Source organism: Aythya marila (genome assembly GCF_965140915.1).
Source record: "Aythya marila genome assembly, chromosome: 2".
In the NCBI taxonomy this organism is placed as follows: Eukaryota; Metazoa; Chordata; class Aves; order Anseriformes; family Anatidae; genus Aythya; species Aythya marila.
Genome location: NC_139043.1, coordinates 96,629,704 through 96,653,935, shown reverse-complemented (window position 1 = coordinate 96,653,935; position 24,232 = coordinate 96,629,704). Strand labels below are relative to the sequence as shown.

Here is a 24,232-nt window from a genome sequence, read left to right as displayed (position 1 = left end):
CCCCCTCCCTTACACCACTCAGGGGGAGGAGGTGGAAGAGGGTGGATGGGAGGAAGGTGTTTGTAGTTTGCTTTTAGTTACTCACTACTCTAGTCTGCTAGTGATAGGGAATAAATTATATTTATCTCCCTATGTTGAGTTTGTTTTGCCCATGAGGGTAACATACATGTATGAGCGATCTCCCTGACCTTATCTCAACCTGTGAGTTTTTTTTCATCATATTTTCTCACCCTGTTCTGATGAGGAAGGGGAGTAAGAGAACAGTTGTGGCGGAGCTTAGGTAGCCATCAGTGGGAAACCACCACACAGACAGAAACATGAATGCTCTTACAAAAGCTTCTTCACAGTATGGCTCTCACAAGAAGAAATTTATTAACCATATTAAAATGTGCCAATAAAATCATTACTAAAAATAATTTCAATATGTTCAGTACCAGGAACAGACTAACCATGTGATGTTCAACAGAGAAAAAAAATATATTAATTTATATCAACATCTCTCTTCAATTTCATCTATGCCAATTAAAAAAATGCAATTGCATTTGTTACTGAAAAACTGAAAGATACAAAACTTGCAGGAACACTATTTACTCATTCACATCAAATCTTAAACATGAAAAAATTAATTTTTTTCTTTGTTAATGCGAGGAAATTAACACCCCAATTACATCAGTAGTTTGTTCCGTACCAGTTATTAACCTTTTCAGTGCTTACGTAAAGCACCAGACTGACTATGAAATACTCTTTGGTTTCTTCCAGCCATACCAACTCAACACAGACTTTACCCTCTGCATCTGCATAATCTGTGGTATAGACACAACCCATGTAGTCATAAAGGCTGGACTCCTTGGAAGACAGCCCCTTGGAAGACAGTTCCATGCAGACTGGGGCACTGAAACACCAGAAGGGCTTTCGGGCTTCATCCAAGAGAGTAACATCCATCACAAAACAGTCCTAAAACACAAACAGAGGAGATTATTTTCCTATGCCATGGCACAGTAAGCAGTTCTGTCCCTGACTTTAGGGAGAAATACTAAAGGTTCAATACACAGCAAATTTTGGTATGAAGGCTGAAAATTCAAAATATAATTGACAGTGTTCTACTGACTACTGCAAAGCAACAGATACTTAGAGGTTTCTTACAGAAATCAAAAGTACATCCTACAGGCATTAAAAACTGCCTTGCCAAACAGAAAGTTGCACTGCCAGCCTAAATCATTTTTTCTTGCAGATTTTTTAAGCCTTTAAAATCTGTGGTTCAAAATAATTAGTTACCTTCCCATTCAAATAATAATAGTCCTTTCAATATGAGAAACTTGAGTTTAAACCAAGGTACTAAACTTCTATGAATGCAGCAATGTTTGCAAAAAACATTCAAAGAGACAAGCCCTAAAGCAGCCAAAAAAACGCAATTACTCTTATACGCCAGCTATAAATGAAAGGCCACTCTCTGAATGGCTGCAAGCATCAGCTCCCAAAAAGGTATTATTATTACATTGTCTTCTCCTCCAAATAATTCTTCTTGTTTAAAAAAAAACTTGCAAATAAACATTTTCAACACTACACAACTACATCGCTTTCTAAGGCTAAAATCAGGATGGCAATTCTTGGCCACTTACAAAGTGAAGTTTTCACATATATGCCTTGAAAGCATACAGGCTGTATATCACTGCTAATAGCAGTTATTACCTATTCTCACCTGTTCTGAATCAATAGTCAATCAGACAATCTTAATTATATATATATTTATATATATATATATATATATATACACATGTATATGCATTACTTCCAGAAGTATAATTTGTTCCAAAATTAAACAATGCACCATCACCCATTCTATGCCAAGAAATAAATTTGGAATGCTTTGCTTTGGAGTATTATATAGCTGTGTTTCTGTAGCTTTAACGGTTATTTCACTACTACTGAAGTTTAATCAAACAATACCAAGCAGATGGCAAAACCTTAAGAAGTGACGTGACCTATAAAATTTTCCTAAGCTTGTTATTATAGACTATGCTGCAAATATACAGTTCAAACCAAATCTGATGATCATTTAATAATTTATATGACCTATAAATATACTTGAAACAAAGTAGTCTTAAGTGAATTCTATGGAAAAATTTGTACTGTAAAGGATCCATCGCCCTACTGGGATGGTGTTGCCTGTGTTCTAGTCACTGCCGGTGGGCAAAGTCCTTATTCCTAACTCTGTAAAATTGGGTGGGTATCTTACACAGTGGGTCCATGTTTACAATAGTTACTGAGTTCAAGAGGCTCAGAAGATACAGTGTCTTCTGGGGATATCCTTTAGGGATGGGACTGGGTAGGTCAGGTTGATGGTTGGACCTCATTATCTTGAAGGTCTTTTCCCACTTAGATGGTTCTGTAATTCTATAATTCTAACAGCTACTATTTTGTGGTCTGATATCTTGCATTTCAAAGGCCAATTGTGAAAAGTAAAGCAGGGTGGCCCTAAGCATTTGGTGGATCTTTTTTTCCTCCATACATTCCAAAGTATCGGTACTTCAATTTTCATAAAATACCCAGAAGTGCCAGACAAAGTGTTTTTTACTGGAAGTACCAGAGAAAATTCAAATAAATTCAAAATAGTGTCATATTCTGCTCCTGTCACTGATTTTATTTGGCCTTCACGTGTTTTAAGAGTTATAGAGATTTATGTCAAAAGCTAAATTGAATTCTACCCACAGCTGTGTTGACATGTGCAAGCGCTCACCATAAAACAAGGGGTTTAACAAAGATTGATATGATTTATTTTTTTTCCTAAAAGCAAATATTCAGTAGAACTTATGCTGCAAACACGTAGGACAGAACTAAACTAGACTACAGGCTTAGCTCTCTGTTTCCTCTGACAGTTAATTTCCCAGACTGTTATATGATACTTACGATTATTTTTGTGGAAGAAAAAAAAAAATCCTGCCAAGCAGCTGTAAATCACCTGATTTCCTGATATCTGCCCAGCACAGCAACAAGAGTTCCTACCTCTCATCACACACTTTTCAGGGAAATGAAGCACACTGTATGCCAAGATCCCACTAACTTTACATAGGCATTACATGAGCACACAAATTACACAAAACATAGGCATTAAAGAAAGATGGCAAGCAATTACTTTTAAAAGCATTTTCTTGTTAGCTTGAATTCCTTCTACTTGCCAACATACAACAGTCTTAACATACACAGAGAAAGGATTTGCTGTTCTTTGAAAACAAACACCTACCTCAAAACCGCCTGGTACAAACTGAGAGGGGAAAAATGCAAGTGAATTAGCTTGTCAACAAGGAATGTGAAGAAAAAAATGCTATGAGTAATTAGAGAGGGCAAACTGAATGGAAACTAATTCAAGCTCAACTGCAGTTGATGCTCCCAACAGATACACGTAGGTTACTAAGTTTTAATGATAAATTTTATATTTTTTGTTGCACAGGACAGCTGGTTGACGCTGTAAACTACAAAACAAGTATGTTAATGCCTATGAGCAAAATATTATCAGACAGTATTTCATTTCGCCCTAATGCAGGATGAGAAGGAGGATAATTTTCTTAACTGTTTTCCTCTTTTCAAGTAATGCCAGAATCAACTGTTGAACAAAATCTTATTATTTTTTCAGTAGTGCTTAAATTACTTGTATTAGTATTTTTGGTACTTCTGAAATATCCATGCAGCTGAAGTACATTTAAAAATATGTGCCTTCACTGTTGCAAGATCTACAGAATACTCTTAATCTTCTTAGAAATCATTCTTTAGGAATTTTATAAAGGAGAACAAGTAAGAAGTCCACTATAACACAAACTTTTAACCCAGGCAACCCCATGTATGAGGCAATAGCTAGGTTCAGTCTCTGCCTGTGCCCACTGCCATTTTAATATTCTTCAATAGTTTCTAACTTCCATTGCACACACACACTACAACAGAACTGCACAGCGTTTCCCTTGGGGGTCAAGGTGTATTGCCTGCAATGAAAAAAGAAAAGGCACATCTGCAGTACATTTTTTGTCCAGTGCTTCCAAGCAATGCTGGTCAAACAACATTTTCAGCAAGCTGAAAGCACTGCAGTCATCATCATATATGCACAATGGGTCTATCATGCAACAAATCCTCCAGAACACAAAGAATTGAACTATTTTTCTCAACATTCACATGATTTTTACAATACTTAAATTCCTTTTTATTTTTTTCTAGGAGACATACCTTCCACAAATAAAAACATTTTAAAAAGTAGCACATTCAGGATGCTTAAACATCATTCTATTTTGAGATGAACATTTCCAGAAACAAAAAGTATTTCTGACTGACCTTTACATTGCCTTTAAAGGCATCTGTTTCCCAGGATAAGCCAACTGTCCCAATAAGAGGCACGTGCTTCGTATTATCCTTTAAGCTTACAACTGTGAGCCTTAAATATCCATTTTCAATGTCACCTGAAAATATTAATAATATATAACATTATACATCTGCAAATCAAGCCCAGTCAAATATGCTATTTATATTCTCTCTCTTCTTCTCTCCTTACTTGCCACCTGCTCACCTGTAAGGAACTCCGACATACACCAACAGCTAGCTATCCAGCACATTATGGAGAACTTAAGTCACAATTTGGGGCTTTGCTTTTGTGATCCTCAGTAGAAGCAGCAGCTAAAATAATTCTGATTTCTGTATAAAAATCTGAAGGCCACCAAAGGCCTTACACAAGGATGCAAGGACTACATTCCGTATTTAATACTTCAGTCACATGCCACCAGCGCCTCCATTGCTGCCTGCCCCCAAAAAGTCAAACTTAATGTATAAAACATGAAATAAATGCTGAAATACCTTCCTCCTACCTCTCCTTCCCCCCTCCCCCCTTTATTTTTTAATTTTTCTGCTCTGTCTAGTTCTTCAAATAACCCTACAAAACAGGAAACAAGGACAACAATCAGCCCTTCCTGGAAAGCATACTGGGTCATTTAAACTGACAAGCACTAAACCCTGATTTGGATCAAGTTTTTAAATTATGATGCGTTTTTAAAGCTTCCTTTCTCTTCTTTCATAGAATTATTAAAATCACTTTATTATTATTAAACATAACTATTTCTTTGCTATGTCCTCCTCTCCTCCCAGAGAGAGACTGCCTTTTTAGCTTTTTTTTTCCTTTTTTCTCCTGCTATTGGAAGAAAATTAAACAGGCAATCCAATGGTCTGTTTATAGTTTGAGTTATAACAAAACAAGCAAGATCTCTGATCACAAAAAAATGCACCCCATCATGACAGAATAAAGTTTCTTAACAGGATTTCACTTCAACAATCTTATTTGAACAAGAGATACTATCTCTCTTCAAATAAAGAAGGAAGGCACTGGAGATGCGAAAGGGGAAAAAAATGGGTGGGGGGGTCAGGGAACAGAACCAAAAAGTAGAAAGTAGCTAATAGTCGCATGAGGCAGGTAGAAGAGAAAGAAGGAACTCATACATGCACACACACACACATAAATAAATAAATAAATAAATAAATAAATAAGAGAAGAAAAAGAGAAGTTGTTTGCCCATGGTTCTCCATCAATAAAGCCCAGTAGCAGCAAGAAGCTGAAGACAGAAGCAACATCAAAAAGGCAAAAAGCCTTTGCCTGGTGGCTGCTGAAAGCAGACTGCTAGAGGCAAAGTGACAGAAAAAGACTGAGCCCATAGTTTACCACAAAAGCCAGAAACGTCTCTGAATTGGTACCATGGGACCAAGCAACACCCATGAGATGCTGGAAAGACATCAGTCAAGTAGGGAGTCCAAAGAGCAATGTGTGGAGAAAGCAGCTCAACGCATGAGAGGATGCGGAAGCAGAGGATTGCTCAGTACAGACACTGTCTAGAACAGGAGTGTGAATGCAGTCCAACCATCTTGACTATGACCAGAATGTATTTGGTATGGTTGAAGGAAAACCACTGAATCGTTGAGGTTAGAAGGGACCTCTGGAAGTCATCTCGTACAACCCCCCTGCACCGTTGAAAAGAACCTGGCCATATCCTCTTTGCACCCCTTTGGGTACTTATGAAGACCAAAAGCCTCTCCCTGGAGCCTTTTCTCCCACTGGCTGAACAGTCCCATCTCTCTCGGCCTTTCCCCATACTGGAGATGCTCCATTCCCATCATTATCTGTGTCAGACACTCTCTAGTAGCTCCATGACTCTCTTGCACTGAGAAGCCCAGTATACAGGGGCCACAGCACTCTGGGTGTGGCCTCACCAGCAGAAGGGGAGGAAAGAACAAGCAGAATTCACTTCCAGGATCCAGGTCAGCGTGCAAAAAAGAGGTGTTAAGTATGGGTGATGCCTACCCATATGGTTCAGTTCCAAACTTCAGTAAATCAAATCCAATGACAATATTTCATTCAAGATGAATATTCAAGCTTTACAAAAAGAACGTTAAGAGCCTGAGCTTAAAGATGAGCTTTTACACAAGAGATTTTAAATGACATCAGGCAACAAGCATTTTTTTCCAAAGAGCTATGCAGCTTTCTGCAATTCAGATTTGAATGGATGCAGCTATTCTTCTCACTTACTCAAAACAAATTAAAGTTTTAATGGAATAAGGACAGATTGAAAAAAAAAAAAAAAAGAAAAAAAAGCACACTAATAAATTAATGTAGCCCAGCACAACAGTGTTATTGCACAATATTAGTAACACCAACTACTGCACTGCTAGATGGGCCACCTGGCTAAGATGCACGTTGGAAATTGCCTGTTGCAAATATTTCTCAACTTCAAGCGAGAATAGAAAGAAGCACTGCAGAACAGCAGGCAGATAGCTAATTACACATGGGTTAGTTAACCCAATCCTTATAACCATTTATTACTTTTATATATATATTAAAGCTAGTCCTGGTATGCATAAGAAAGAAAACATACTACTAGAAGTACTACTACAAGAATCAAAGTGCTAATTACTTACATGTCCCCTTCCTCATCCCAGTCAGATAAGAAAGAAAATGAAATTAAAGGGCAAATAAAGCTCTGTTAAACATGGATGAGGCAAATTAGACAGGTTTCCCTTCAACCTGATCTGTAATTTGTTTCAGTGGTACAGTTCAGAGTTTATGTAAGACAGGTAGAGCAGTAAATTGGCCCTTCAGTCAACACAGCTTAAAGGGAACAGGCACTTTCAAATAAAGGGAATACCAACATGGAGAACATACAACATGTAGTCGAACCTCAGGGAAAGAAATAATAACCCAAGAGTTCACAGGCACTTATTTTTGCTAAAAGCATGCGATTTTGATTTGCTAACCAAGCCTTGTTGTGAGTTATAATTTGATTGTTATTTTCACAGGTCAGGCTGTGCTTGATGCTAATTCTGGTGGTAACAACAAGCCTTACCATGCTGAAACGGTCGTTTAAATTTGTAAATCAATCTTCAAGGTCGAGCAAAAACTTTCCAAACACAGGATGGGATATTTTGCAAACTAATCTTACAAGCGCTCCAAACACACAAAGATCACCCCCTTACATTTGTTTTGCGAGCACAGCAAAACTGACATCAAACAGGAATAACACTGAGAAGCCAAAGCTTAAAGTACCATACTGCTACAAAGCTATACTTAAACAGATGAAGAACTAGGTAAATACATTGCAAGGATGTTTATTAAAAACCTAGATAGTATTCCTGATTTCTGGATGAGTTATATGAAAAGCTTGTCACGGCTTCCTGAAAACAAGAAAAGTTTTCTAATACATTCAGTTTGAAAGCTTTTAGCATATTCACCCTACAGTATCTGTCAACAAGACCATATTAGCAATTCAGTTTAAATGGAAGGAAGCATAAAATAAAATGCTAACAAACAGCCAAAACAGGGTGCCAAAACAGCCAGCTACTGCAGTGCAAGTATTAAGAACAAAAAAAAAGATCTGAAGTCATACACAGTCCATCCACTTGGTTCAATGAAGTGTGATATAACTTTTTTAATTTAATGCTCGGAATCTTGCAGAAAGAATTGAAAACAGAGCAGGAAGAATGAACACAGCAGTAATGGGCACTAATGAAAAGCAGACAAAACTAAAACTGAACTTGAACAAATAAATCAGTAGCTCTCTGGAATAACAAATGGGCTTTCCCTGGTAACCTAGATGTGTCTGTAGCTTCAGAATGTAAACAAATAAATAAGTAAAACCTCAGTATAATAACTCACAGTTGATCTGTGTCTTAGACTGTGAAAACTGCCATTGGCACGTCATATTCATAATTTAAAGTAACTGTGGATTGGGTAGAGAATTTTAAGAAACAGCAAGACTTCTCACTATGTGAGAAACCTCCACGTTCCAGCGTCATCCAACAGAATGAGACAAGGAGTGTCATTAGATGGAGCCTAAAAGCAAAGTGCAAACCATCAAATACAAGAAGATGGTTATTAATGTACAAGTATATGGAGGAAAAAAGACAACAGATGAGCTTGTTGCCTGCAGAACCATGGCCTCAGCTGGCTGATGCCCTCTGAGAGCAGAATGCAAGGCCTGCTTCACAGAGTTTAAGGACACAAAATCAAAACAGCCCAGAAAAAAATACTGATCGTAAAACAAATTTTCTAACTATCAAAGTGAGATGGCATCACAACCTCAGGTCCTGGACATTTGCTACAAAAACTTGCCTAAAGATCAGCTTAATCTTTAACAGAAGTAACTCCTAAGTGGGGAAAATAAAATAAACTGACACCAAAAAAGCAGGTGTCTCACATCTTGCTCTCTTGTGCAGCTGTACTGCTAGGAGCCTAAAATTTTCATTTTTATAGAACAAAATGTAGCTTTCACCTCAAAAAAAAAAAAAAAAAAAAAAAAACAACAACAAAGAAAGAAACAAACAAAAATCCACCCACACCCCCTGGCCAGTTTACAGAAGAAATTATTCTTTTTTGGAGGGCATAAAGAGGACTCCTGTAATAACAACGTCTCAGGAGAGATTTCTGTTGCTTCATGGCTAGAAATTCACTGAAGTTTTATCCTTATAAGTGTTCCCGTATTTCAAGCTTGGAGCTTCAGGGAATCTGAGAACATGCATGTTTCAAATCCAAAGGACTACAATGCTGCATACCAGCCTACGGTCCCAGTGACAGTTCTATTTGTTACAGCACTGTGAAGCAGTCAAGCCTGGTAGCAGTGCCCTCTACTGTCTTCTTTAAAAGCAGTATTTTCTGAAAAAGGAAGGCTCATTTGTACTGTTATTAGAAGAACAGTGGGAAGCAATAATTAATTTACAGTGTTTCATTGTTTAAGATCTAAGAGTTGTGAAAAAATATTTATGCTTGAGTAAGTAATTATTTTCTGTATTCTGTATCAGTACTTTCACTATCTGGGATATAGGACCAGATTTGATGGGACCTACTATTTAAAAAAAAAAATCACTGAAAAACTGAATCTTATGCAATAAACGAGCAAGATTTATGTTTTCTACAGTTTTGCCATTCACATAGTTGTCATTGGGGCGCTCAGTTGTTCAGCAGGCATATTATATCATTAAAGCTCAGCTTTAACAAGCTACAGTATTTACGTATGAGCACACATAAAGACTTTGCATTAATTGCCACCAAGAAAAACGCATCCCTAGCCAACTTTGCAGAATTTGTTGGCATAGCTGTATCTGCATAAGCTACAGGATGAAGAAATAAGCAGAAAGCCCTCTGTCATCACATGAAGCTCTGCTGCAAATGTAAGACACCAGCAGAAGAGATCTTTGCTGATAAAGCTTATTCAGGATTGTAACAGCTACCCCAGGAGGACTTTTATTCTTAGAGCAACACTTGTACCCTGGGACTCTGCTGATCGTAAGACAGCTGTAATGTAGCTGCAGGCAGGGCTGTGTTAAAGTCAAGTCAAAGAAAGATCATCCATATTTTTGGCAAAACCCTAGTGAATTATTAAGTTGGGTTGTGCATGAACAATAGGGATGGCTAAGAGTATCTTATTAAAACAAAGAAGAACTGAAAATTGTCAGAAAGGGCAGCCTTAAACTTGAACTAAATAAAAGCCTTAAATCTTAAAGTCCACACAATCTCCCACAAACATATTGAAATATTCAACCTGTCAATGTACCTAAAGTATACTTGAGAAAAATTCTACAAAAACATGACCAAGGAATGTATAAAGACAAACTCACTTTCCCTTACAGTAAATAAGTAGGTACGAACACCTGCCTGCATGAAAAGCTGTGCCACTGCATTATTACCTCAACACTGAACCAAACTAAAATACCCTTAAAATTCGCAGATGTTATAGCTCAGGCCTGACATTATGTTAATGTAATACTGGACAGACTTCATACAGAGCAAGCTTACAACACCTCACCACACGCCATGCAGATATAAAGAAATAATGAAACAACAACAACAACAAAACATAGCTTACTCTAAAAATCCATTTCAGTTTCTTCCCTTAGAAGAGAGAAACTGAATCTGAGAGGGGAAACATAGCAGCAGGGATCGTTTTAAAAACAGGCATTACTGTTCTGTCAGCTCTACCTTTTCTGCAAAAGAGGCTCTTGAATGTTCCACACAGGTAAGTACAGCTTCCACTGTGCATATCGAGATGTAGGTCGTAGTCATGCAGTCCATATTCTGGGTCAATATCATCCAGCATAGGTTTGTTAGATGGAAGGACATATTGACTTTAAGTAAAAAAACAAAAAAAAACAAAAAAAAAAAATGGAATTAAGAAACAGGGAATGACTTAAAAGAGATACAGTATATAACCCGCACTGAGAGATTATAGGAGGGGGAAAAAAACATTACAAAATACAAATTTTCATCTTTGCCAATGCTTTTGAAAGTCATACATTTCTAGTTCACCATACTTTTTTAATAGTTTACTAATAAGCTCCACAGTCTAGCCAAAGGCAGTAAATATGACAGTCAAATTTTAAAGGCAGATCTGTAAAACTCCAAAATATGGACTTGTTTACACAAATTTTAAAAAATGCATCATCTTATCTACAAATCTAAAAGCCAACTAGCTATAGGCTTCTCTAGAACATCAGTTATTCAATAAGCTTGCCTGTACCTAGCCTAATAAACTACTGCACACAGATGATCAGAAGAGCCCAAAGCCCAGAGGCAACTGAGCAACAAAACTCATCCTTTTTGTTACTGAGACTGCATTAAGTCTTACCTTCTGCGTGAAAAGAGTCATACTAAGTTATAGGAGGAACATAAAACTACCACTAGCACATACAACTGAGCAGAAAGTTGAGTGGGTAGGATGAGAGGTAAATAAAACCCCCAAATCATTCTCTATAGCTAAAAAAAAATAATTCCCATATTTTCAAACCATTTATAGTGTGTAAACACACACAATACACTGGAAAACAGATACCATAACAATGCCTAATAGCATAACAATGGCAACATTTTAGTATAAAAATAGTCCTACACCTTTGTATATAGTTACCGTAACTTGTTAATATTGAACAAGAATGGTCAATTACTGCCTAAATACAAACCTCTTATCAGCAACCAATTTTCATTTTAAAACCCAAAGTTTTACTCAAAAGGTTATCTTTATTACCCACAGAGGAGGAAAAAAAAACAACTTACACAGTAGCAGAACCCAAAGTGCTTCTCTCAAGAAGTTGATGATAATGAAGACTTGCCATAACAAAAGCAATTTCATTTTTTCCCTGAAAAGTTAATTAAAGTAGATGTATTTTCATCCAGAAATACTCTTTTTCACAAGGTCTTCCTGAGCATTAAAATTCATAGATAAATGCTGCTTATTACTCTGCTAGTTATTGTAATAATGGCAGGATGATTTAACACGTGGGCAAATACTCCTATAACTGCAACTCTTTTCATGGGAGTACAGAATGTAGGTAAAAAATCACCACATTTCTGCATTCTGGGGAACAGCAGGGAAACGCCAAAGCAAAAGTTATCAGCAACAATCAATGAGTCTTACTTCTCCGGCTTCCACTTATCACCTCAAATGGGATAACTAAGAATAATCAAACAGACCTTACTCCCAGCTGCTAAATACCTGAGCAGCAAACGTAAGGAACTATTTGCAAAGAGGGCTAACAGTGAGGAATACAGAGTTATTTAATAGAAATACTGAATTTCAAAGTAAAACCCTAGATGTCTTCACCAGATTATGTACTCCTGGGATAAGGGTAAGACGTGCCTTCCATTGGGCTACATGGCTTAAAGAAAACTTGAAAGCTCATTGTGAGAACTAAACAGAGCCAAAGGTATCTATTTACTTCAAGATCACAGAATGCTGATTTCAGCCCTTATTTTTTTAAAGAAAAATGCATTTGTAAGTCCTACATTTGCGAACATGTAGACCAATGGTAAAAGTGTTTACTGTTGCCAGAACCCTTAAAAAGCAGGTGACTATTGTTTCCATCTCTCTGGGTTACCCCCACTCCATATATTATTTTTAGCTAGTCCCATACTTTTGTAATGCAATATTAATGCTATAAAAGATATGAAATAGGTTTATTACTCACAGCGTCTCTCAGCCTTTCTCCATCCAACTAACAGAAAGCCCACATAACCTGTCTGTGGTTGTCAAACCTGCCAGCATCAACCATTTCTGTTACACTGCTAAGCTCTGTGTAAAAACCAAGATGTCTGGCATTTATGATTATTACACCCATCTACAGTTAAGTGCCTAATGTTACTCTGCCCACATGGAGAGTAAGAGCAGCTGTTCAGAAAATTAAGCAGGAAAAATATACTAGAGCGAGACACTCGGTGGTTAACAATTTAGTGGAACTTTTGTCTGAACCATTTCCAGGTGCTGAAAGAGTTCTTTTTCCAAGCACAGGAAGAGGTAACACACTAATAAAATGACAGGGACAGCAACACAGGGACACCGGTCTACTAAATATCTGAATATCCAAAGGAAATGGTTGTTCAGTTATTGGAGCCCTTCAGAGATTGAGACAGTCAACAATAGGCTTGCACAGGTCAAGCAATTCCAAAATTCCTAGGAAATGGACACCTTCAAGTAAGGGTGAAGCATATATTCCTTCTGTGGTTTTAAACAATCCCTCTGGTAACTGTGTACATTTGAGGTAGCAAGAGTATCCAGTTGAAAATAAGAACAGTTTCCAAAAACTTTCACAGGCTCCCTGAGAGAAGTTCCTGGCCAGTGGCAAATAACATCATTAAACCCACCTCATTGCCACGGCTGGGGCAGCAAGGAAGGGCTGCCACCCCTGAATTCAACCCAGGAACAGAAAGTTTGAGACAGTATCCAGCGCACAGATGCAGATTCCTTCAGAGTTGAATTCTGCTCTAGATGAAGACTGCTCTCTAAAGATGCCCATCTTACCATACAGCTCACAGACTGACCCCTGAACACAGACACTTCAGTTAGGCACTTACTACCAAGAACTGAGTATCTCCCCAAGGGCACTATTTACAGCATTCCTTCTGCTGGCAGAGGATACGATTACCTGGTGATGTAGACTGAAGGAAGCAACTAGCTTCCACCTTGCTTTGTGGGAATTTATCACTTTGAGTAAAAGAGACAAGGCAAGGAGTGAGAATGGGGGTGAGAAGCATCACCCTCCTCAAACTATTCTATTTAGAATGTCTTCGGGATATCAAACTTTGACATGTGAAGACTGCAAAATAAATACAACTGAACACAGAAATAAAATCATTACAGTATCTAATATACTGATACATAACTGTTTTTTCACTTAGAGGATTTTTTGTTTGGAAAGTACAGATATACCTGTGACATCTCTTTAAAATACAATAAATCATCAATTTGCTACCCCTACCTGTATTTTCCTGCTTTTAATTTAGACAAGATCTTTTAAATCCAAAGAGAAAAGAAAGATGAAAGGGGGGAGGGAGGGACGACAAAAAAAAAATTATCAAGTCACGATAAAGTACAGAAATAAAAATGTTACTCTACCTTCCAAAGTCCTACTAAGAGTCCGGGATCCAGACTGAAGAGCTGGACAAGCTTATCGGCCCCAAGTGTTACATTACTTTCAGTCAGGTTAGAAAAATCATATTCAGCAATTAGGGAGCGTCGACGGGGTCTTTGAAAAGAACATTCAGAAAATAGCAACAAGTTTATGGCTCTTTCTTTATGTAAAAGTTGAGTTAAATTTCATTTTTAAATCTGAAGTTCTGACTAACAGCACTTGAGGAAAACTATTTTCAAAGTACTCAGCATACACAGCAATAAACTTTACTTCTAAACAAGAAGTAAACAGATCCTACTGGCAGGATCTCAACAGCTAAGAGGAAGAGAAATAATGCCACCACAAGATTGCTTAATACACTACTTTAAAAACATATATAAAAAAAAGAGAGGATAAACAAATATGCTTGCCCATTTTTTCAATATATCCACAGAAATCTTTATCGTTTGGTTATAATAGTACGCTGGTACCAGATGGAGTCATGAAATATTTCAAAGTATGAAGCTAGCTACTTGGAAGGCAAATTTAAGTCCCCCCACAGAAGCAAAATTCCAAGGAAAGATCAAACTGCCTATCTAATAAATCATGAGCTTCTAACAGAGGAAATTTTCCTTTGAGAAAATTATTTATAGATTTTTCATTGTAATTAAAGCAATTTTGCTCCTTAACAGCATTTTATTGAAGTTCATACTTTTGCAGGCATTCTTATTGGCTAATGAGGCATAACAAGAAAGAAAGCAGAGTCTGTGTCACCTACTCAGAATGGGGAAAAAACTCTTTTTACAACTCTTCACAGACTTAAGCTCCTAATGGATTCAAAAACGTTCCTAGATTTCCCAGTAGTTTCACTGCACACTGCCAGGAAGACAGAAACAGACAGCAACTTCCTTACATTGGCTGGAACTGTAGGATTTGCAGCAGGGAGGGACACTAACCCCTTCTATCTTTAAGTCAATCAGGCTGGTGGCAAATACTTTCCCAAAATCTTTGCATGAGTTCCTTGTTTTAACATTCTGAATGCCATTCTAATAATATTTGGGAAATCATAATCTTCATGCATATGCACAATCTCTAACAACCCATGATTCTGGAAATACACCAATTGACTGAAAGGTTTCTTTTACTACTTTCTAAGTATGAATCATCATCTTGGTAGAAACAAGTACATTCTTCAGATAATTTGACTGGTACACTTCTACCTTTCTCACCTTTTTAGGCAAGTACTTTGCTTCTTCCAATGGAAACCTGGCTTTGTGTTTTTTTTTTCTTTCTTTTTTTTTTTTTTTTTTTCAGGTGATCAACAAAACTCTTTTCACAGATCTACTGCTAGGGATATGGCTTATTATAATTATTATTATTTTGGTTTGTTGCCTGATTGGTTTGGTTGCTTTTCGTCTGAGATCTACTGTGTAAGAAGTGTGTAGCTGATACTGCATATACTAAAACCCACATAAGACACAGACCTGGAAAATTCTTTTCCAGCAACCAGATAGATACTTCAGATACACATTTTAAATGTAGTCATCTTTTCTCATGAAATAACACCAGAAGAGTCTCATACAAACTTAAGTTATAAAAATAACAGCCAAATCCTTCCTTTTCTATACTTAGCGTTTCTAACACCTATCCTGCATTGTGTATCTCTGCTTCATTTGTATCTCTGCTTCAGACTTAGCTTCCCAAGGCAAGACCTGTTTACTAGTTTGTATGGCAGTAGCTTGTGTTGGCAGTAGCTGCATTAACCCATGAATTAATGTCACCGAGTACTGGATTATATCTATTCCTTGCTAAAAAGCTGTAACTGTGGACAAGCAGGACACGGGCTTTGGCAGATCTATCAGAGAGGCTTTCTCACAAAAAATTAACTTGTTAAGTCAAAACAAGTTTAGATAGCTCCTATAGACACTTTATCAACCAATAAAAAAAAATAATCTTATGTAAAAACTCACCCATTCTTGCTAGGAGCTTTGCTTTGGTCAAGAAGCAATGGAGTCACTCCAAATAGTTTTAGGCTCAACAGGATGTCTAAGCATGGCCAACTTGCGCTATACCAAAATATAGTAACAGATGTGTCCTTAAAAAACAGGTCTGCCTGCTCCATTACATGTTCCTTTCCATTTCTGTCCTTCAGAACAATCATCCAGCTCAAGCCAGAGGCTCTGATATTCAGGAATAGAGAGGGAATGGAGGTGTTTAGAAAAAAATATTAATACTGTAAAAGATTCTCAAAATGACTATGCTTAAATTACGCTTCTAACAAGGTTTTTAAATTTCTATTAACTGTTATTTATTTAGGTCATTAGTCAGCTGTAGTTCTATCTTCACCTCATGATATGCAATTTATAGCTCTATTTCCCAGTCCCCCCGGCTTTCCAAATGCATTAATGTTGTGTACATTGTTCTTGAGTAAATGTCTTCGGTGACAAGCCATTGCTTACTTTATAGCTTTTTTGATTCTATTTGGAAGACCTGTATACAGATCTGCAGGTTTAACAAGTTGCATTACTCTAGTTGTGACAGCAGCTGTTTGTTTCAAGATGTATTCTTTCTTCCAGTATCCAGGCTTTCTATCCTGTATAGGAGCACAGCTCAAGGGACCAGTTTCTGTCTGCACAGACTTCACTTTCCAAATTGTCCGTTTTGGTGGAAAACAACCAGAATAGATTTTCAGCCAGATTCCACTGATAAAACATAATACAAGGGAAAATAACATAAATGTCAAGAGTTACTTAATTATAAGGACAAACCATCAAGTCACTTCAGCAATACATCTTATACGCAGCTCGCAGATACCACTAAGCATAATGTTGTCAGAAAAATATAAAGTCCTAGTTTATCAGCAAACTGGGCTTAATCTAAATCTGAATTTATAGAGGACCAGAATGTGTAGCCTCCTAGGTACTAGTCAAGAAAATGCAAAGGCACAGCTTGTGCAGTTTTGCCTATGGTGATCTTCAAACAGCTCATATCAGGTCAGCTCCCCTGGTGCAAACCTGAAAGCTCAGGAAACAAAAGATGCTAGATGTCAGCATGTCTCATGAGCTTACGAGGCTATCTCAGAGGACACAGACTCTGAACACATTTCTTCTTCTGAAGTATACATACCAAGTGAGATCCACTTGTGACTTTCTGTTCCACCAAAGCAAAAAAAAAAAAAAAAAAATGGAGGGGGTAAGTTACCCAATTAATTCTTACAATATGCCAGCACGGTTGGTAAATATCACAATTACATACAAAGAAAATGTTTGGCTAGTGCTGTAGAAAGTAGGATCATTTTATCTTGCGAACTTCCCACTCTTTTGTGCTTCTCAATAGCATACCAGATCACGTGTTTTTAAAAAAACTTTCCCTAAATTTATGCTGCTACTTCCTTCATAGACTCTCCCTTAGACTCACTGATTTAAAAAAAAAAAAAAAAAAAAAAAAAGGTACAGATTTGAAAGAAAGCTATCAACAGGAAAAAAAGCAAAGGTAAGTCTTGTCTGTCTTCCTGAAAATGTAAAGTGCAGGATGAAGCTCAGAGACAACACAGACATACTGTGACTTGAATGAAAACTGATTAAGCTTAAGCAGTTGCTTTCAAAAATTCCATCCCAAAATAACGATGCATCCTCATCATAGAAAATGAACTTGTGAAACCCGTGTTTTAATAGCTCTTACTCAACAAAAGCAATCTGGACCCCTCACGTCTCTCACACAGACCCAGACAAAAGAGGGTGGAGAAGGACAGTTAGAATCACTGATGTTTGACAGAGGTATCATTGTCATGCCAACCCCTTCCGCACTCTTTTGAAGAGTTCTGGATAAAATGATCAAAGAAACATCCAACAGGAATGACGGTTTCATCTCTTTACTGTTAGGAAAAAAGAGGGGTCACATTTCTCTCCTAACCCACAATGATCTCTAGGACAGCACAGAGGTATTGAGTACAAGACATTAAAAGAATCCAAACAATAATGTGCATTTAACAGTTTCCAATTAGATTTCTATTTCTGAAGTCACACAGTCAACAAAACTGTGCTAAAGGAAACTAACAGCAAAAGAAATCAAATTCTCAAGAGAAATTCTCTGCAATTTATCAGCAAGATTACCTTTACCAGTCCTCACTTATCCCCAGGCAAACTTACGTTAATGTGCTTTGTAATGCATTTCTTCTCCCTCCTTACAGCATTAACGCATTCAAGGACTAAATGCATCCATCCCACTACCTCCTGTCCAGGAAAACCATTCCAATTTCATCAGCTACTGAGAATAAGCCTCCACATGCCCATAACCAGACTTTGTTACTGATGCAGAAGTACTCAAAGTACCCAAAGACAAAGCACAGCATTAGGTATCACAGATGCACCATGCTGAAAGACTCACAGTCCTGTTGCATCAAGAGCCATTGAACCGGCTTGACAGTAAGTACCTCCAGGACAGCAGAACTATCCTCAGAAAGACACTCTGTCTACAAACAAGGGCAGATTTGTCACAGAGATGTGCAGGGACTTCAATTAAAACTTCTGTTAATGTTAATTCACCAGAAGATTCAGGGACTCAGGAAGGTCCATAGAAATCCAACAGGAAGACGTGACCTGATCTTACAGAACCAGCCAGTCTCCTAGATAAGGGAAAGCATCTTCTTCTTGAATCACATTTTTGCCTACACAATAATCTCTGTTGAGATTAAAAAATGGAAATGGACATTGTTGAGATGGAAACAGTTCCCCTTGATAGCTACAACGATTTTACCTTACCTTACTACCCCGAAGTTGAAAAAGCATATTAAGATATATAATTTGCATCAACTATACCATTTTTACCTAAATGGATGTTCTGACAGCTTAAAAAAAAATCTGGATTATGAACTTTCCTTGAAATTCATCAGTCCTAAAGGTGACAATGTTAACTAACTCACTGTTCCAATTTTAGCAAATAAGTGAGATACAGTTGCAGCAACTTACTATTTAGGAAGAGATTTTCTCATTTAAACAACACGGATGCAGCAGAATACTGGGAAAAAAAAAGAAAAAAAAAAAAAAAAAAAAAAAAAACGATACCCAGGAATGCTAGTTACTTCACACAAACTAAGCTGTCTTCTTGATTGTTTCACAAACCAATGGTGATACTGGCTCTTTTTGAGCTCTGCATAAACAATCACTTACAAGATGGTTGTCAATATTTACTTTTGCCCTTTTTGTTTTCATTTAGAAGTCGCCAAAATCTGACAGAGAGAGCAACAGATAAAACCCATTAATCAATCACTTGACTATGTCAAATCCTCTGGAAAGAAAAAAAAAAATGATAAAGAGCTGAAGAAGTTGGACTTCAGAAGTTATGAAAGCTGTAATTCTACAAAGCTACTGGCTACACACCTCTAAGGGCTGCCTGAATCAATGACCCAGCACAGGTGCACATGAATACAAACAGAAATATATGCAAATTTTATAACAACATAAATGCTAATAGCAACATTTCAAAGCACTGTATTTAGTTTTCGCCTCATAACTCCCATTAAAGTTAATAGGGCTTGCACAGCTAGAATTCCATGCAGCACATTGTACTGTGAGCTACGCAGTACATTTTCAGCAGAGTAATTGCCAGTAGGTACATGCACCAGTGCTCTGGCATCAGCAGAACGAAATTAGAAAGACTCGTAGCTCAGGTAAACTCAGCTGCTGTGCAAGAAAGACTAACGCGCTTCCCTTACTTGTCATTGGCCAGATGATAGAAGCGCTTGTTCACGCAAGAGACGCACAGCAGGGATACAGCATCCAGATAGGAAAATATCTTCACCAGCATTTCTGATGGCATGCTGGAAAACAAGAAATGCTGTTAGACTCGCCTGCAAATTCCAGAAATGACAATGGCAAAGAATTTTAACCCCGAAACTGAGCAAAAAGAAAAAGAGATTAAAACTACCAGTTCCCAGATCAAACCTCAACCTCAAGAGTTAATTCACAACGTTTGGGTTCTAATTTGTCTCTCTGATCTAAAACGTGCTTGAAACAATTCATCACAACCTATTCAAGTGGCACAGGACATTACATGAAAAGTTATGGGTCTGCATTTTCATTAAACTTCAACCCAGCCTGACATGAAACTACCTCATTCAACTCCAGCCTCTTGCTGCTTGTACCATGATTTCACCACGCAGTCCGTCAGCATTTCCCAGAACTGCAGATACTCACTCACCCCCTGACTGTGCTGTCAGCTCACAGGATGCATCAGCACTGAAATGTCCCAGTCAAACAGTGGGATCGTGCTATACCTCATCAAAATCTTCAAGCCACGTGTGCTCAGAGGTCTCACACAGCTCTAATTTATGTCAACAGGAAGATGTGAACTTCAAACTAAGAGCTGTGTGACACCTTAAAAACATTAATGCTTCTGTGTGTCTCCCAGGCTGCCTGATGAACTGCAGGTGCCAGCCGCAAAATCCCACTTGTGATGTTTCTTTGCAGGCTAAGTAGAATTGCAACAGAGCCTTCAGAGAAGACACCATCATTTTTTGTATTAACTGACAAACCCTTTGAGTAGTACCTGGTAACAGCACAGAATTTAAAAAAGAATAAAAGTATTTTATACTCTAACTTTTTAGAGCATGGTAATACGATAAAATCAAAATCACCACTGAAAATACGAACTGCTGTGAAAGTCAACGCCTCAGCCATGCCTCTTTTTTCCAACAGTATCATTTAGAACACTTGCTGATTTATAATACTTTATTCCAGAAGTATATAGATTTCAAACATAGAATGATAATAATGTCAATACTCCAGGGTTTGTATTAAAACTCAGTAATTCAGTTGCACTATCAGAGAGGCAAGCATGCCAAAACTTGCATAGTTATTTACGTGAAAGGATTCAAACAGCGTAAGCCCCAAGCAGTTACTGCATTTATGCCACAGAAAATTTAGCAATGATCCCTTTAAAAGCTACAAATTGGTTAAAATAATATGCTTGATCTCAAATTCTCAGCAGTAGTTTTCACACCCACATTATTTTTCTTTTGAAGGAAACTTTTTTCTCATCTTTCACACAAACCTAACAACATAAGGGATGGCACAGGCTATACAATGGGAAACAGAAAAATGACTAACACAGAAAGCTACAAATGTGTGAAACAAAGGAATTAATCTTCCCTACAAAATACTTAGGTGCTTTTTGTAGAAATGTAAAATATCTTTAAAAAGAAAACAACTCACGACTATTTTAAAAAGTGCCCTTTCAATGTCAAACTGAGAGAGAAACATTCCCTCTGCAGCATGTTTGCAGCAGCCACTTCCCTCTCCCTTATCTCACTCCACCATTCTAAGACTACCTATAAAAACCAAGAATCATCAAGAGAAACATCAGGAGTTTAATTCCAAACTGGCTTTTCTTTACATAATACAATAAGAATTTTTATTTTTAAGGATCATCACATCCCATGACTTGCAAAGGAGTTGCTGAAGGCTGCGTATTACTTGGGTCCTGAGGTCAACTCAGGATCCCAAAGTAGGTCAGGAAAGCAAATCTCCTTTTCAACTCAGAACATCTGACAAGAAAACGTCCAATGCATTAACTTAATAACTGTACACAGTGAAAAAATTGCTTGTACTCTGCAAGGGCTCTTACAGTCTTATATTGAAGACATACTCACCTCTCGATGCACATATTAGCTTTTGGTTTTATGGGAGGTCTCCAATATAGACTTTTAATTTTAGTATTTACAGTTTCAGAATATTTCCCAGGCCTGGCAGCAAAGCTCCTCGATGAATTTCTAGAAAGCAAAAACTGTTAGGAGTCACATTATAAAATGAAGAAATATGCATATCATGCGTATCTAGACACCACATCTCAAGAGACAGGATTGAGGGTACACATCATGTGGTAACTCATTATCGGTTCACAAATTTGAATAATTATCCCCTAAAATATCAGGCAAAATACCTAAAATACCTGACATCGGGAAGATGTCAGATTTAAACTCACAGGTCTCTCTCCTGTGACACACCTCTCGCAGCAGTCAGAAGGGAGTGATGCTGCACCACCAGGTCAGTTGGAATCCGGTGGAGATCTAGCACACAGCTGCACCGTGGCGGGCACCACGGTCAAGCTCCAGATAGACCCCCGCCATAAATCAGACTCCCTGTATTAATCTTCTGTTTTGTAACATTACGCCAGAGGCATTTTTGAGGCATCCAATTTTGGTAAGCTATTAGAAGATACCACACAGAGCAATACCTGGAAAGTCTCTCAAAAACGGCCGAAGAATTCCGTTGACTGTACAACAGAACCTCATTTGAAATGAGGCTCTACGCTCACTTCAGCCCTTCCCCTGCCAAAATACTAGCAGCTCGATGGGTAACTGTCAGTTCTACAGGAAAATATTTGGTTATCAAAGCTTTTATTGCTCATTTACACAACAATTTGTATACAAAATACTTTCTCTAAATAAAAAGTATCCTTTAATACTTCTAACACAAAGTCTTAGAATCCAACAGGCTACGCTTTTTTTTCCATTTTTCTGATAGGAGGAACTAAATTATTTCTCATATATAAAGAACTTCAAAGTCGTAATCACAAACCCCATCTTCAAACCGCACACATATTTTCAGACGGAGTTCCCATCTTCATCACATCCCTACACTTAATACCTACTGGTATTCTGTGATTCCACACAGCAGCCACAACTCCCCACGCACTCTGTTAGTGCTCCACAGTTTGTAACACCAGCTGGCCTCCTAACATCTGGTCAACCCTGCCATGGCTATCAGCAACCAATTAATGTCAGAGAAAAAAAAATAATTTTGAAGCAAAGGGGCACCCCATATATTTAATGCATACTGTTCTTGATTTAGAATCTGTTTATGCTCAATAAAAAAAAATCTGAAAGAAAAATAAAAAAGAACAACTGTATCCTATGTTGTTGACTGTGCCATATAAAAAAATCCCTGAAGTTATCCTGGGAGCTATTATAAACACAACGCAAAGACATACACATTTCAGTTTGGATGCCAAAATGTAATAGACTAACAAAATTAACAGCAACAAAAAAAAAGTAACCATATGTCAAATGCACCCTGAAGGTCAAGGAAATGTTTTACTGATGGGTATTATTAACAAGCACATTTAGAAAATGAGATGAAGAACTAACTTGAATGAGTCCATAACAAACGGCATTTTTCAGAAGCCATTAAAGGGATTTAGAAAAAAGTCCTGTTCAGCAACAGCAGAACTACCTCTATACCAACAAAGATGCTCTAGCTTGGAGGCACAACAACCTCAATTGCTATTTCATTACCTTTCAATTTGTAGGACTCAGTTTTGTACCAGTATTTTGACTTTCATACCCTGCGGTAGTCGCAACATGAACATGTTTTTGTGGTTGCTGCTGTTGTTGTTTTGGGTTAGGGTTTTTTGTGTGCTGGTCAGGGAACAAAACTATTTCAAAGAATGCCTAGGAAGCTGTAATTAATGACAGAACCTGTCTACTTCTCCAAATGTAGTGGCATACCTGTGGATAAACACAAATGACAGCAATGTTTTGACATTACTTTATTCCTCAGCTATCGATTTCAAGGTCTTTTGAAAAGGTGGGTATAACCTATTTTGGTTACAGGTTAAAAAAAGTGGGGAGGAACGAAACAGCTGTTAAAATGATTATAGATAAGGGTTGGCTGAAAAATCTCCTTTCTCGATTTTACTTCTGAACTCGGTGCTTTGGATTTTCGGAATCTGAGCGTGCACTGGAAGGACTGAGGAATCACACCTTCCCCAGAGAAGCCGTCCTATTTATTACAAAGGCCTGATTGCCTTGGACATGTAGACATTTGGCATTACGATAATATGGCCCTTTTCTTGTCAGACTAGTGCAGATTACGCTACTCCTCTCAGCTCAAGCACCTAGCGCAGGTTTAAGCCGCACTCCTCGGGACAGCAACCCCAGAAAGCTGCATGTTAAACTTTGGTTGTCTGCTACACCTGGGAAGGGCTGTGCTGCACATCTCGGGCTGCATGTACCCACTGAGCCACCCCAAAAACCCTCTTCATGGCCGGGCAGGGCAGAGCACCCAGGCCATGAGGGGCGAGCTCAGAACTGGAAACATGAGCCATGAGGCTGGCGATGGCGAGACATGGCAGCAAAGAGAGCACACCCTTTTGCCGGGCAGGCACACCACTAATTACCTGAGCCCTGCGGCGGCGGCAAGAGGGGCAAACACCCTCGGCGGCCCGAGCCCGGCGGCACCAAGAGGAGCCGCCGCCGCCATGCCGCGACCCCGCTGCCGCTGCGCCCTGCCGGGGACGGCCGCCATGCCCGGCTCGGCCAGCTGAGGGCGGCCGCAGGGGC

The 24,232-nt window shown here is 38.2% G+C and overlaps 1 protein-coding gene across 2 annotated transcripts; it reads right to left on the bottom strand.

Moving 5' to 3' along the window:
• Window positions 1–387: 387 nt before the first annotated feature.
• FBXO15 (F-box protein 15) lies at window positions 388–24,185 on the bottom strand. Of its 2 annotated transcripts, XM_082755078.1 has the most exons (11): window positions 24,070–24,185; window positions 21,542–21,661; window positions 19,607–19,711; window positions 16,353–16,595; window positions 15,864–16,073; window positions 13,899–14,028; window positions 11,564–11,646; window positions 10,493–10,638; window positions 4,318–4,442; window positions 3,242–3,262; window positions 388–954 (listed from the first exon to the last, which is right to left on the bottom strand). In XM_082755078.1, exons 1-11 carry the CDS (start codon window positions 24,150–24,152, stop codon window positions 670–672), a joined length of 1,551 nt encoding a protein of 516 aa, XP_082611204.1. In that variant the 5' UTR covers window positions 24,153–24,185; the 3' UTR covers window positions 388–669. The 2 variants fall into 2 exon arrangements, with proteins under 2 accessions (XP_082611204.1, XP_082611205.1); XM_082755079.1 differs by lacking the exon at window positions 3,242–3,262.
• Window positions 24,186–24,232: the final 47 nt, after the last annotated feature.

Excerpts from the sequence above, each read along its gene's own strand:
- FBXO15 (XM_082755078.1), bottom strand. The coding sequence starts at position 24,152 with ATGGCGGCGGCGGCTCCTCTTGGTGCCGCCGGGCTCGGGCCGCCGAGG. Across the intron at positions 16,596-19,606 it reads TATCATCTGGCCAATGACAA|TGGAATCTGGCTGAAAATCT; the intron begins GTAAGGGAAGCG and ends ATGTTTTATCAG. Across the intron at positions 3,263-4,317 it reads CCTTTAAAGGCAATGTAAAG|TTTGTACCAGGCGGTTTTGA; the intron begins GTCAGTCAGAAA and ends TTCCCCTCTCAG.